This window comes from Pseudophryne corroboree, chromosome 2 (assembly GCF_028390025.1).
Source record: "Pseudophryne corroboree isolate aPseCor3 chromosome 2, aPseCor3.hap2, whole genome shotgun sequence".
Classification (NCBI taxonomy): domain Eukaryota; kingdom Metazoa; phylum Chordata; class Amphibia; order Anura; family Myobatrachidae; genus Pseudophryne; species Pseudophryne corroboree.
In genome coordinates, this window is record NC_086445.1 from 936,023,099 (window position 1) to 936,038,558 (window position 15,460).

General features: G+C 46.9%; 1 protein-coding gene across 2 annotated transcripts in view; it reads left to right on the plus strand.

The window, feature by feature from the left end:
• Positions 1 to 15,460, plus strand: part of DCBLD2 (discoidin, CUB and LCCL domain containing 2) — a 213,890-nt gene that overhangs the window by 105,183 nt on the left and 93,247 nt on the right. For both annotated transcript variants that reach the window (XM_063956268.1, XM_063956269.1), the window contains exons 5-7: positions 269 to 341; positions 12,926 to 13,059; positions 14,025 to 14,065. In XM_063956268.1, coding sequence (XP_063812338.1) covers positions 269 to 341; positions 12,926 to 13,059; positions 14,025 to 14,065 — 248 coding nt within the window. The remainder of the gene's footprint in view (positions 1 to 268; positions 342 to 12,925; positions 13,060 to 14,024; positions 14,066 to 15,460) is intronic.

Here is a 15,460-nt window from a genome sequence, read left to right on the forward strand (position 1 = left end):
GATTACAATTTTACGTAAGAATCAAGGCAACAATCTATAACATTGTCTTACCATTCCTCACGGAAAAACCTTTCTAATTGCTCATTGAGGCTGGATGAAAATAGTGACTTTTAATAAAAACGATTTGCCTGGTATATTGCACAGATTACATTGTATAATAACCTCTAGTATAGATTACACAGACAACTGCAAGATTTTACTGGAAATGAAGAGTTTCATATAAAAGTTTGATTGTCAATTGTGTTTTTTTTTTTTTTTTGCCTTGCAGAAAATACTGCCCAGCTGGATGTCTGACACCTTTTGGGGAGATCTCAGGGACTATTCCTCTTGGCTATAGAGACGTAGGTATCCCAGTTTTGCACAAGTTTTGAGGAGGGGGGATCTCCTGCTTAATTCATAATCCATCAGTTATGGGCCCTACACACTTACAGCTCTAACTGAACAATATGAAAGTTCTCGTTCATTAATTAACGAGACCTCGTTCATCTCGCTCAGTGTGTAGGCACCAACTATGAACGATGCGCGGCCCCGTGCTCGTTCATCGTTTGTGCCGGGTCGTTTATACATGCATGCCAATATGGACAATCTTGTCCATATTAGCATGCAGGTCTATGGGACCGGGTGACTGGAGTGAAGAAACTTCTCGCCCCCTGTCTCTCCTCCCCCCGCGCTGCCGCTGTTGCCAATCGCCAAATGTGTAGGGCCCATTACATTTGTACAGGTGATTGTGTGCATTAACTGTCCACTATCAATGTCTAAGGATACTGCTCTGTCTTGTTACATTAGGAGTCTCTTATATCAGACCATGAAATTAATGCTGAATAGCTAATAATGCTATTCCTACTTACGTCAGACCAGACCTCTAATGGAGTCTGTGATCGCCGGAGGTGGGGGATGCCTTCTGATCTCACTCTTTTTTTTTTTTTTTTTTTTAAGTTGCAAACACTTGCCAGGCAAAACCATGCCTTGTAAATGATTGCCCCTTTAAAAAACGTCCAATATTGTCCGGCATCCCGCATCTCCAGTGATCTCTGACTCCGTTACATTCCGCCAATGATTGGACCAAAATCTGTTGTAAATATTACTCGCTTTAAAGCCAGTTTTCTTCATTTTTCTTAGCAATCTTATAAACTCTTAATTAAACCAACGTGTCTCTGATTTGGGAGATGTCAAGGGTTATAAGCTTTTTATAGTTCCAGATGATTACACCACATCAGATCTGCGTACAGCCAGGATCCCTGTACACACAACAACTTTACAGTGATTAAGCTGATGGAATTACGCACTGTTCTTTTACTAAGCTGAAAATATCAAAGTTTAAAAGTTCATAAAGGTCATGACTGTTTTGCATCAGAAATGCATAATGTATCCTTTCATGCTTAAATAGTGTTTTATACTGTGATCCGGTTGCTGAATCCCACTGACTATTTACATGGTTCTTAATGGAACATTTCAATCTTTATAGGGTTAGTGTACAGATCTTAGCTTAGAAATGTAAGGCTCAATCCAATTAGGTGTGAGTTGTTCATCAAACTCATAGATATTTCTCTGACGTCCTAGTGGATGCTGGGAACTCCGTAAGGACCATGGGGAATAGCGGCTCCGCAGGAGACTGGGCACAACTAAAGAAAGCTTTAGGACTACCTGGTGTGCACTGGCTCCTCCCACTATGACCCTCCTCCAGACCTCAGTTAGAATCTTGTGCCCGGCTGAGCTGGATGCACACTAGGGGCTCTCCTGAGCTCCTAGAAAGAAAGTATATTTTAGGTTTTTTATTTTACAGTGAGATCTGCTGGCAACAGACTCACTGCAGCGAGGGACTAAGGGGAGAAGAAGCGAACCTACCTGACTGGAGATAGTTTGGGCTTCTTAGGCTACTGGACACCATTAGCTCCAGAGGGATCGAACACAGGACCCGACCTCGATCGTTCGGTCCCGGAGCCGCGCCGCCGCCCCCCTTACAGAGCCAGAAGCAAGAAGTGGTCCGGAAAATCGGCGGCAGAAGACCTCGGTCTTCAACGCCATTGCTCCTCATGCACACCTCACACTCCGGTCACTGATGGGTGCAGGGCGCTGGGGGGGGGGGGCGCCCTGAGCAGCAATATAAACACCTTGGCTGGCAAATCATCACAATATATAGTCCCAGGGCTATATATGTGATAAATTACCCCTGCCAGAATGCCTAAAAAAAGCGGGAGAAAAGTCCGCCGAAAAAGGGGCGGGGCTAACTCCCTCAGCACACTGGCGCCATTTTTTCTTCACAGTGCAGCTGGAAGACAGCTCCCCAGGCTCTCCCCTGTAGTTTTCAGGCTCAAAGGGTTAAAAAGAGAGGGGGGGCACCAAATTTAGGCGCAATATTGTGTATACAAGCAGCTATTGGGGGAAAAATCACTCCGTTATAGTGTTAATCCCTGCATTATATAGCGTTCTGGTGTGTGCTGGCATACTCTCTGTCTCCCCAAAGGACTTTGTGGGATCCTGTCCTCAGTCAGAGCATTCCCTGTGTGTGTGCGGTGTGTCGGTACGGCTGTGTCGACATGTTTGAGGATACGTGGAGGCGGAGCAGATGCCGATAAATGTGATGTCGCCCCCTGTGGGGCCGACACCAGAGTGGATGGATAAGTGGAAGGTATTAACCGACAGTGTCAACTCCTTATGTAAAGGGCTGGATGACGTAACAGCTATGGGACAGCCGGTGTCTCAGCCCGCGCCTGCCCAGGCGTCTCAAAGGCCATCAGGGGCTCAAAAACGCCCGCTACCTCAGATGGCAGATACAGATGTCGACACGGAGTCTGACTCCAGTGTCGACGAGGTTGAGACATATACACAATCCACTAGGAACATCCGTTGCACTCGGCAATGAAAAATGTGTTACACATTTCTGACATTAACCCAAATACCACAAAAAAAAGGGGTTTTCTGTTTGGGGAGAAAAAGCAGTCAGTGTTTTGTTCCCCCATCAGATGAGTGAATGAAGCGTGGGTTCCCCCGATAAGAAACTGGTAATTTCTAAAAAGTTACTGATGGCGTACCCTTTCCCGCCAGAGGATAAGTCACGTTGGGAGATATCCCCTAGGGTGGATAAGGCGCTCACACGTTTGTCAAAAAAGGTGGCACTGCCGTCTTAGGATACGGCAACTTTGAAGGAGCCTGCTGTTAAAAAGCAGAAGGCTATCCTGAAGTCTGTATATACACACTCAGGTACTATACTGAGACCTGCAATTGCCTCAGCATGGATAGTGCTGCTGCAGCGTGGTCTGATACCCTGTCAGATAATATTGATACCCTATACAGGGATACTATTTTGCTAACCATAGAGCATATTAAAGACGTCGTCTTATATATGAGGGATGCACAGAGGGATATTTGCCGGCTGGCATCTAAAAGTTAATGCAATGTCCATTCTGCCAGGAGGGTATTAGGGACCCGGCAGTAGACAGGTGATGCTGACTTTAAAAGGCACATGGAGATTCTGCCTTATGAGGGTGAGGAATTGTTTGGGGATGGTCTCTGGGACCTCGTATCCACAGCAACAGCTGGGAAGAATTTTTTTTACCTCAGGTTCCTCACAGCCTAAGAAAGCACCGTATTATCAGGTACAGTCCTTTCGGCTTCAGAAAAGCGAGCGGGTCAAAGGCGCTTCCTTTCTGCACAGAGACAAGGGAAGAGGGAAAAAGCTGCACCAGACAGCCAGTTCCCAGGATCAAAAATCTTCCCCCGCTTCATCTGAGTCCACCGCATGACGCTGGGGCTCCACAGGTGGAGCCAGGTGCGGTGGGGGCGCATCTCGGGAACTTCAGCGACCAGTGGGCTCGCTCACAAGTGGATCCCTGGGTTCTGCAAGTAGTATCACAGGGATACAAGCTGGAGTACGAGGTGACTCCCCCTCGCCGTTACCTCAAATCAGCCTTGCCTGCTGCCCTCGAGGAGAGGTAGTACTGGCGGCAATTCACAAGCTGTACTTCCAGCAGGTGATAATCAAGGTACCCCTCCTTCAACAAGGCCGGGGTTACTATTCCACAATGTTTGTGGTACCGAAACCAGGCGGTTCGGTGAGACCCATTCTAAAATTGAAATCCTTGAACACTTATATACGAAGGTTCAAGTTCAAAATGGAATCGCTCAGGGCGGTTATTACAAGCCTGGACGAAGGGGATTACATGGTATCACTGGACATCAAGGATGCTTACCTGCATATCCCCATTTACCCTCCTCACCAGGAGTACCTCAAAATTGTGGTACAGGACTGTCATTACCAATTCCAGACGTTGCCGTTGGTCTGTCCACGGCACCGAGGGTATTTACCAAGGTAATGGCCGAAATTATGATACTCCTTCGAAAAAAGGGAGTTTTAATTATCCCGTACTTGGACGATCTCCTTATAAAGGCGAGGTCCAGGGAGCAGTTGTTCGTCGGAGTAGCACTATCTCGGGAAGTGCTACAACAGCACGGCTGGATTCTGAATAGTACAAAGTCGCAGCTGGTTCCTACGACGCGTCTACTGTTCCTGGGTATGGTTCTGGACACAGAACAAGAAAAAAGGGTTTCTCCCGGAGGAGAAGGCCAAGGAGTTGTCATCTCTAGTCAGAGACCTCCTAATACAAATACAGGTGTCGGTGCATCAATGCACGCGAGTCCTGGGAAAGATGGTAGCTTCTTACGAAGAAATTCCATTCGGCAGGTTCCATGCAAGGATCTTCCAGTGGGATCTGTTGGACAAGTGGTCCGGGTCGCATCTTCAGATGCATCGGCTGATAACCCTGTCTCCAAGGGCCTGGGTGTCGCTGTTGTGGGGGCTGCAGAGTGCTCATCTTCTAGAGGGCCACGGATTCGGCATACAGGACTGGGTCCTGGTGACCACGGATGCCAGCCTTCGAGGCTGGGGGGCAGTCACACAGGGAAGAAACTTCCAAGGACTATGGTCAAGTCAGGAGACTTCCCTACACATAAATATTCTGGGACTAAGGGCCATTCACAATGCCCTAAGTCAGGCTAGACCCCTGCTTCAACACCAGCCGGTGCTGATCCAGTCAGACAACATCACGGCGGGAAGCAGACTTTCTCAGCAGGCACGACCTCCACCCGGGAGAGTGGGGACTTCATCCAGAAGTCTTCAAAATGATTGTACACCGTTGAGAAAGGCCACAGGTGACGTGATGGCGTCCCGCCTCAACAAAAAGCTAAAAAGATATTGCGCCAGGTCAAGGGACCCTCAGGCGATAGCTGTGGACACTCTGGTAACACCGTGGGTGTACCAGTCGGTTTATGTGTTCCTTCCTTTGCCTCTCATACCCAAGGTATTGAGAATACTAAGAAGGAGAAGCGTAAGAACTATACTCGTGGTTCCGGATTGGCCAAGTAGAGCCTGGTACCCAGAACTTCAAGAAATGATCTCAGAGGACCCATGGCCTCTGCCGCTCAGACAGGACCTGCTGCAGCAGGGGCCTGCCTGTTCCAAGACTTATCACGGCTGTGTTTGACGGCATGGCGGTTGAACACCGGATCCTAAAGGAAAAAGGCATTCCGGAGGAAGTCATTCCTATGCTGATTAAGGCTAGGAAAGATGTGATCGCAAAATATTATCACCGCATATGGCAAAAATATGTTGCTTGGTGTGAGGAGTGACTACGGGCCTAAAATTGGGTTACGTTAAGGTCCAGATTTCGGCTCTGTACATTTTCTTCCAAAAAGAACTGGCTTCACTGCCTGAAGTTCAGACTTTTGTTAAGGGAGTGCTGCATATTCAGCCCCCGTTTGTGCCTCTAGTGGCACCGTGGATCTCAACGTGGTGTTGGATTTCCTGAAGTCGCATTGGGTTGAGCCACTTAAATCCGTAGAGCTAAAATACCTCACGTGGAAAGTGGTCATGCGATTGGCCTTGGCGTCGGCCAGGCGTGTATCAGAATTGGCGGTTTTGTCATGCAAAGCCCTTATCTGATTTTCATATGGATAGGGCGGAATTGAGGACTCGTTCCCAATTCCTTCCTAAGGTGGTATCAGCTTTTCATGTGAACCAACCTATTGTGGTGCCTGCGGCTACGTGGGACTTGGAGGACTCCAAGTTACTGGACGTAGTCAGTGCCCTGAAAAGTATATGTTTCCAGGACGGCTGGAGTCAGGAAAACTGACTCGCTATTTATCCTGTATGCACCCAACAAGCTGGGTGCACCTGCTTCTAAGCAGACTATTGCTCGCTGGATCTGTAGCACGATTCAACTTGCACATTCTGCGGCTGGACTGCCGCACCCTAAATCTGTAAAAGCCCATTCCACGAGTAAAGTGGGCTCTTCTTGGGCGGCTGCCCGAGGGGTCTCGGCTTTACAACTTTACCGAGCTGTTACTTGGTCGGGTTCAAACAATTTTGAAAAAGTCTGCAAGTTTGATACCCTGGCTGAGGAGGACCTTGAGTTTGCTCATTCGGTGCTGCAGAGTCATCCGCACTCTCCCGCCCGTTTGGGAGCTTTGGTATAATCCCCATGGTCCTTACGGAGTTCCCAGCATCCACTAGGATGTCAGAGAAAATAAGATTTTACTCACCGGTAAATCTATTTCTCGTAGTCCGTAGTGGATGCTGGGCGCCCATCCCAAGTGCGGATTGTCTGCAATACTTGTGTATAGTTATTGCCTAACTAAAGGGTTATTGATATAAGCCATCTGTTAGTGAGGCTCAGTTATATTTCATACTGTTAACTGGGTCTAATATCACGAGTTATACGGTGTGATTGGTGTGGCTGGTATGAGTCTTACCCGGGATTCAAAATCCTTCCTTATTGTGTCAGCTCTTCCGGGCACAGTATCCTAACTGAGGTCTGGAGGAGGGTCATAGTGGGAGGAGCCAGTGCACACCAGGTAGTCCTAAAGCTTTCTTTAGTTGTGCCCAGTCTCCTGCGGAGCCGCTATTCCCCATGGTCCTTACGGAGTTCCCAGCATCCACTACGGACTGCGAGAAATAGATTTACCGGTGAGTAAAATCTTATTTTTTGAAAAGTAAAAAAAAAAGGATTTTTCTCTAGCATCCATAAGGGATATTGGGGACGGATTAGTACGATGGGGTATAGACGGGTCCAAAGGAGCCAGTGCACTTTATATTTCTTCAACTCGGTGTGATGGCTCCTCCCCTCTATACCTCCTCCTACAGGTCAGTTTAGGAAAAAGTGCCCTCAGGAGAGGATGCACACTCTGCAAGCTCCAGAGTTTTTCTTCAAATTCTTTTAATGTTTTATTTCTTTTGGTATGCTGTTTGGGCAACAGCATATCTGCGCCGTGGGAGTTAGGGGGGAATGGTCACCGGCCTCTTGAGGTGCAAAGCCACTTCCCCGCTGCAGGACCACCGTCCTGAGGGGCTGTTTGTTCAGCCGAGCATGGTGTCTTGGCTGTCGCAGCATGCCGCACACCCCTAACGCTGCCTGAAGGTGATCATCTGTGGTGAGTATTCGCCGGGGACCCCACTGGAGGGGTCCCCTAGTTCACTGTGCGGCAGAAGCGCGGGTGAGACGTATTGGGTCCCTCCTGGGGGGGACCTGCTGTAGCCCCTGCGTGAGACTGGCTAAAATACATTGTTACAAGCATTTATTTGAGGCTACAAACATAGGGAGACATGGCCAATATAAATATAAAACAGTAGCTCCGGCGCCATGGCGGGGGGCGGAGCTACATGAAAACGGGCTCAGCGGCATTTTGGCACCTTCCTCTGCATAGCGGCAGCATCAGCCTCTACAGCTTCTCCATAACAGTCCATGGATCATAATACAGTCTCACTGTTGTTTACATATATAAAACGCTGATGCTCACTGGGGCTGTGCTGCGTTGGGTGCGCTGGTATCCCCTCTCCTGTGTCTCCTCTCACATGCAATAGGACAGGCTTGTATTGTATTTCAGGCTGTGTTGTATGTGTATTGTACCTGTTTTTCTTATTCAGTATGGTAAAACAGAAGTCATGCAGTGTATGTAATGCTAGATTCTCCCCTAGTTCATCTGGCTCAATATCATGTGAGCAGAGTAGTCAGTCATCTCAGAGTGCTGATGATAATGTGGGGGAGTCCAGAGCCCTCCTGGTTGGGGGCTATCAAAACTATGTCATCTGATATTTCATATCAGCTCAATGCAAATAAAACTCAGGAACTGCAACAAGCAGTGGCAAGTCTAACTGCTAAAACCCCCAAGGTATTGAACCCCTCATATTGGCTATTCGGGATGTGTTAAAGCTCCCCCTGGAGGATGCTAATACTCAAAAGTAATTTTTCCTCCCACAAGACAATCACATTTCCTGATTCCAAGGAATTGGATGACTTATTTAAAATAGTCTGGAAAAATCCAGATCAAAAATATCAGGTGTCCAAACAGTTTCTGCATACATTCCCCTTTGCCCCTGAAGGCAGAAAATTCTGGGAAGAATCTCCAGCAGTGAATGTCTGTCTCTAGCCTTTCTAAAAAGGCGGTACTTCCTGCTCTGGGCTCCTTTACGGTAAAGGACACGGCAGATAGGAAAGTTGAGGCCACTCTAAAATCTATCTACACTGCTGCAGGTGTAGCTCAAAGACCGGTCCTTGCTGGTTGCTGGATGACGCATGCAATTCATTCATGGGCTTCTCAAATTCAGGAAGGTCTTTCGGGTGATATGACCTTTGTTGCTACTGTAACTTTTCTAAAACACATTCAGGACACTGCAAGAGTCCTCTGTGACTCCATTAAAGAGATTGCCAATATTAATGCTAGGACCTCTGCTATGGCTGTGTCTGCGTGCAGAGCCATATGGTTGCGTCGGTGGATTGCTGACTCCAAACGTAATGTGGAATCTCTTCCCTTCACAGGTGAATGGCTCTTTTGGAGGTGTATTGGACGCATGGATCTCCAAAGCTACTGCTGGGATATCCACGTTTCTCCCTTCAGGAGCTCCACCTGCTATTCGTACCTACCCGGAACCGTCTACTCAGTCCTTTTCAGTCCTCTAGATTTCGATCTAGGGCCAGGGGGGCCTCCAATGCAGCTAGAGGCACCAGAGGTAAGCCTAAGAAACCAGCCGTTGCCGGATGTCAGGATCAGAGCACCAGTTCTGCTTCCGCAAAGACTTCAGCATGACGGTGCACACCCACCCCGAGGGGATCTCGTGGTGGGAGCTCGGTTACGTCACTACAGCCACATCTGGGACCGTTCCTGCCAAGATGCTTGGGTAAGGGATCTTATCTCTCAGGGTTACTAGCTTGGAGTTCGACGGTTCTCCTCCCCAACGATTTTTCAAATCAAGCTTACCAGCTATGGAAAATATGTGGAGTACGCTGCTACTGGCCATCAACAAGTTGGTCCAGTCCCAGGTCATTGTTCCAGTACCCCTACAACAACGAGATCAAGGTTACTACACCAGTCTGTTCGTAGTACCAAAACCAGACGGATCTGTGAGACCCGTTCTGAATCTGACGTCCTTAAATCCTTACCTGAAGGTTTTCAAATTCAGAATTGAATCTTTGAGAGCAGTGATCGCAGGCCTGGAACAACAGGAATTCCTAGTGTCCCTGGATAGCAAGGACGCTTACCTCCATATCCCAATTTGGCCTCCTCATCAGGCCTATCTGCGGTCCACCCTACTGAACGATCACTACCAGTTTCAGGCCTGTCTACAGCTCCGAGGGTGTTCACAAAGGTGATGGCGGAAATGATGTTTCAGCTCAGGGTCCAGGGGTTCAACATAATTCCATACCTGGATGATCTCCTGATAAAAGCGAGTTCCAGGGAGCTTCTATTGCTCCATATAGATTGCGCTATCCAACTTCTGTCTTGCCACGGGCGGATCCTCAACCTGCAGAAGTCCCATCTGGAACCGTCTCAGCGGCTCCTGTTTCTGGGGATGCTACTGGATACTGTAGCATAGAAAGTGTTCCTCCCAGAGGAAAAAGTGAGATCTCTTCAAGAAATGGTTCGCATGGTACTCCGACCTGCTCGAGTCTCCATCCATCTTTGCATAAAATTGTTGGGAAAGATGGTGGCCTCGAACGAGGCGATTCAATTCAGAAGGTTTCATGCCAGACCGTTTCAATTGGACATGCTGAACAAGTGGTCCAATTCCCATCTTCAGATGCATCGGGAGATTTGGCTGTCACCCCAGGCCAGGATTTCACTCTTGTGGTGGCTACAGTCTTCCAACCTGCTGGGAGGTCGACGCTTTGGGATTCAGGATTGGATCCTCCTCTCGACGGATGCGAGTCTGAGAGGATGGGGAACTGGGCAGGTGTCGGAGGCCCTCCTTCCGATCAACATCCTGGAACTTCAGGCCATTTACAATGCTCTGATTCAGGCCTCCCCTCTACTCCGGGATCGGGCGAAGAAGGTCATTGCCACTATGATGCAAACCAGAAAACCTTTGATGTCAAAACACTATCATCATATCTGGCGGAGATATGTATCCTTGTGCGAGGAACGTACATCTCTCTGCGGAATTCCACTTGGGAAGGTTCCTACGTTTCCTGCAGGCTGGAGTGGATAAAGGGGGTCACACCGAGTTGTTCGCTAGCTGCATTCGTTCGCTGTGCAGCGATGAGGCAAAAAAAGGCACATCTGCGCATTCGTATGTGGCGCAATGCGCACACGCAACGTACTATTACAACGAACGATGTAGTTTCACACAGGGTCTAGAGAAGCTTTTCAGTCGCACTGCTGACCGCTTAGTGATTGACAGGAAGTGGGAGTTTCTGGGTGGCAACTGACCGTTTTCAGGGAGTGTTCGGAAAAACGCAAGCGTGCCAAGAAAAATGCAGGCGTTGCTGGGCGACCGCAGGGCGTATTTGTGACTCAAAACAGGAACTGTACAGTCTCGAGCGCTGAGTACAACAATATGTAGCCGTTCTGCGATCCTTTCGTTCGCACTTCTGCTAAGCTAAAATACTCTCCCAGTGGGGGGCGGCATAGCGTTTGCACGGCTGCTAAAAACTGCTAGCGAGCGATCACCTCGAAATGACCACCAAAGGCTTACGTCTGAGATCCATTAAGGTCCAGATTTCAGCTCTTTCCATCTTCTTCCAGAAGAAGTTGGCTCTCTTGCCGGAAGTTCAGACCTTCTTGCAAGGGGTGCTTCACATACAACCTCCATTCGTGCCGCCTACGGCACCTTGGGATCTGGATGTAGTGTTACGTTTTCTACAGTCCTCCTGGTTTGAACCTCTGATGACGGTAGAAGATATGTACCTCACGTGGAAAATGGTGATGTTACTTACCCTGGCTTCTGCTAGGCGTGTCTCAGAATTGGGGGCCTTGTCGTGCAAAAGTCCGTACTTGGTCTTTTACGAGAACAGAGCGGAGCTCAGGAATAGACAGCAATTCCTGCAGAAGGTGGTCCCGCGTTTCACTTGAATCAACCTATTGTGATTCCTTCCAGTTCTGACAGTTCTGCTCCTCCGGAGGCATTGGATGCAGTCCAAGCCTTGAAAGTCTATGTCAAGAGGACGGCTCTGATCAGAAAGACTGATTCCTTGTTCGTGCTGTATGATGCGCGGAAAAAGGGTTGCCCTGCTTCAAAGCAGTCCATTGCTCGTTGGATTAGACTTACTATCCAACAGGCCTATGCGTCGGCAGCCTTACCTGTTCCACAGTCTCTGAAGGTGCACTCTACCAGATCGGTGGGCTCTTCCTGGGCGGCTGCTCGTGGAGTCTCGGCCCTACAACTGTGCCGAGCTGCTGCCTGGTCGGGGAAGAACACCTTTGTGAAGTTCTACAAGTTTGATACCATGGCCAAAGAGGATACCCAGTTTGGGCAGGTGGTGCTGCAGATGTCTCCGCCCATTCCTGCCCGTTCTGGAAGTTTTGGGACATCCCCATCACACTAATCTGTTCCCAATATCCCTTATGGATGCTAGAGAAATTAGGATTTTAAATACCTACTGGTAAATCCTTTTCTCGTAGTCCATAAGGGATATTGGGCGCCCGCCTCTGTGCGGTGACTTTCTGCAGGTTCTCTGTTCTGTGTTTCCTGTTCAGCTGTTGCTGTTAATGTTGCCAGGCGTTGCTGGCTAAATTATATGCTGGTGTGTAAATCTCACCACGCCTTTTGTTATGTTCCTTCTTTCAAGTATGTCATTCTCCTTCGGGCACGGTTTTACCTATAACTGACCTGTAGGAGTATGCATAGAGGGGAGGAGCCAGCAAACCCAGTTAAAGAAATTTAAAGTGCACTGGCTCCTTTGGACCCGTCTATACCCCCATCGTACTAATCTGTCCCCAATATCCCTTTTGGACTACGAGAAAAGGATTTACCGGTAGGTATTTAAAATCCTAAAGTTTTGGCGTAGTTTGAGGTAACTTTAAAAAAAAAATAATAATAATAATAATTGCATTACAAAATGTGAAGTTGCAGAGAAAACAGCACCTCGCATTCTGTGGCTCGCTCCTAATAGGATTGACCCTGTAGAGTGAGGTAAACCTGCCGAGTGGCTGTGCTGCGATTATGAACCTTTGGTGACTTTTGCAGATGCCGTGCTGATCTATTTATGAAGGGTCTATTCATGATGCAGTGAAGAGTGGAGAAGTGAGCCAGTGGAGAAGTTGCCCATGGCAACCAATCAGCTGCTCTGTATAACTTTATAGTATGCAAATTTATAAATGTTGATTGGTCACCATGGGCAGCTTCTCCATTGGCTCACTTCTCCACTCTTTTCACTGTTTCATGAACAGACCCCTATGTGCTGTCTACACTGTATCAAAATACATTATGGTAGCAGGAAACCTTTACAAATGTTAGTAAATTTCAGGATTAGGATGTATTACGCGAGTATAGTCCATTAGAAAGGAAGGGATTAGGAAGATTTAACGATCTGATAAAGGAATTATAGGGCTGATGAAGCAATGCCTAATAAGTATTGCGTAGTGTGGCATGGAATGGATTTCCTGGTGCCGATGTATTGGGTGAGATGGTAACGCCACAATGTTTGTGTCTTTTCAGTCCTCGTTGCTGTGTATGGCTGGGGTACATGCAGGTGTAGTGTCTAATGCACTGGGCGGACCTGTAAGTGTGGTGATCAGTAACGGCATTCCTTATTACGACAGCGCTCTGGCAAACAACGTTACATCTAAAGTGTAAGTATTATTATTAGTTACCGGAGGTATTCACTTCATTTAGTATTGGACCTTAGCCCTCTCTCCCTATGTATGGTATTTCCCCTAGGATGTCCACTATCCATGTGCTTTATATAATTGAAAACCTTGGAGCAGCTATGTAGGACCCCTCCTGTTATTGAGAGACTGATGGTGACCAGTAGAGGTCCCGGCTATATAGGAGTGACGCTTCGTCTGCTGTGATCGTATAATATCTAAGTAGTTTTAGCTTTGAGATCTTCCTCTCTCTGGTATTAGAGTTTTCCATGCTCTAATGTGTGTCCTGAACCCATCCATAATATTATACTCCATTAACATTTCACTCTATGGAATAATAACCATCAACAGTGTGTGAGATGTTTCAGAATAGTGACGTTTTAATGAGAACATGAGCAATTAGGGCACCTACACGAGGAAGTTGGAAAACAATTAACGTATTTGCCGGCGTATAAGACGACTTTTTCCCCCTGAAAAACATGCCTCCAAGCGGGGGGTCGTCTTATACGCCGGGGGTCGTCTTATACGCCGGGGGTCGTCTTATACGCCTGGCATACATATAGCCAGGGGCGTCACTGCCCCTGGTGACACCCGGTGCGGGAAGTCGCGAAACAGGGGCGTGGCCTAGCATAAGGGGGCGTGGCCTCGTGGGCGGACCCCCGTTTTCAGCAATCCAGGGGGTTAAGAAGATGTTATATGATTTTATACCAATGAACTCTCACAACGGCCTCCAAGATGCTTTGGGTTCCTCTTACATGGGATTTGGTTTGCTTTAGATTATATATGGAGTTCAGCAGGATTTGAGCGTGCCTTTGACAGCGATGAGTACCTAAGTAATACTCTGCAGAATTTTTTTTTCAACTTTTCCAAAGTGACCCCTGAAACTTTAGCTGGAATGTTATGGGGTTCTTTTCAATGCATGACCTAACTTTCTTCCTTCCTTATTGCAGGGGCTCTTTGTCTACAACTCTCTTCACATTCAAGACTAGTGGTATGTGGTGGGTTTTTTTCTTGGTTTGTTTGTTTTGTTACCCTTTTGTTATGGGAAAATCATTTTAGATTTATAAGTTTAGGTTGGTGAAATGTATTCTGTTTACTTTTCACTTTCCAATACTTAAAATACTTGACTATGCAGCTACACCGGTTTAGTACTGAACCCAAAGGTTAATATCCTATTAGGTGCGGAGAGTTACCGCACAGTGATAACGGACTTTTTAGCCTGATAACGCTATGGGGCTATCATATTACTGCCTTTTTTCACCGTGGGGTAACTCACCCGTTATCTGCTGATAACACGTGGGATCCGTGATAACCTAATGTGTTCAAGTCCGATCTCACTGGTCAACACTATACCTATAGTCAATAATTTTACAGTCTGTTTAGGGTAATTTGAGGGTGCTGATTCTGAATATGACATTGGTTTTCCCAGATTGGCTCTACTCTGAGATAATTGGGTGCCCCATGAAAAACAGTAAAACGCTTATTAAGTTTTGGATATGCAGAACTGTGTTGCTTAGAATGTAGAAATTACTACAGATCACTTTAAAAGAAATCAAGACACTCAAAATGAATATTTGATTGAAGTTTTGACATTTAGGGGCAGATTTATTAAGCTTGGTGAAGTGATAAAGTGGAAGGTGATAAAGGACCAGCCAATCAGATCCTAACTACCATATCGCAGGCTGGGTTTGAAAAATGACCGTTAGGAGCTGACTGGCTGGTCCTTTATCACCTTCCAATATGTTACTTCACCGAGCTTAATAAATCTACCCCTTATTTTTTTAAAAACCGCTGCTTGCATGATTTTCTTTTATAGGCGTGATGGTCATGTATAAGACCCCAACAGTAGTTGGCCATCAAATGGCTGTCCCATCTACCGTGATACCTCTCCTCCATCACTTTTATGTCCTGGTGAAATCTCTCACCTTGTTCCTCACTGTAGTCTCCTAAATTTTAACTGGGAATCTGTCCAAGTGACTGTGAAGAAAGTGCACCTTTATGTTCATATTTGCCCCTATCTTCTGGTTTTCAACCAATACTTGATAATTCTATGATTTGGGATTTCCCAAAAAAAAATTTAATGACAGAAACATAAGTGGTCCAGGTAGAAGAAGATTCATAGATTTTATAAAATTAGAATCATTCACAAGTTTTCGAATTTGTGGACCATTAAAGACACCAGCTTTTATTTTTTCAATGCTGAATCCTGGAAGTGACCTGCAAATAATACTTGAAGCAATCACCGTCTCTATTCAGGGCCTTAACAAATTGCTTCATGAATCCCAACTTTATATGGAGAGGTGGTAGAATGATCTTTTCTCAATCAATCAATGCTCTTTTATGATGTTTGTGAACGAAGAAACAAGTAACTTAAAAGTATCAGATG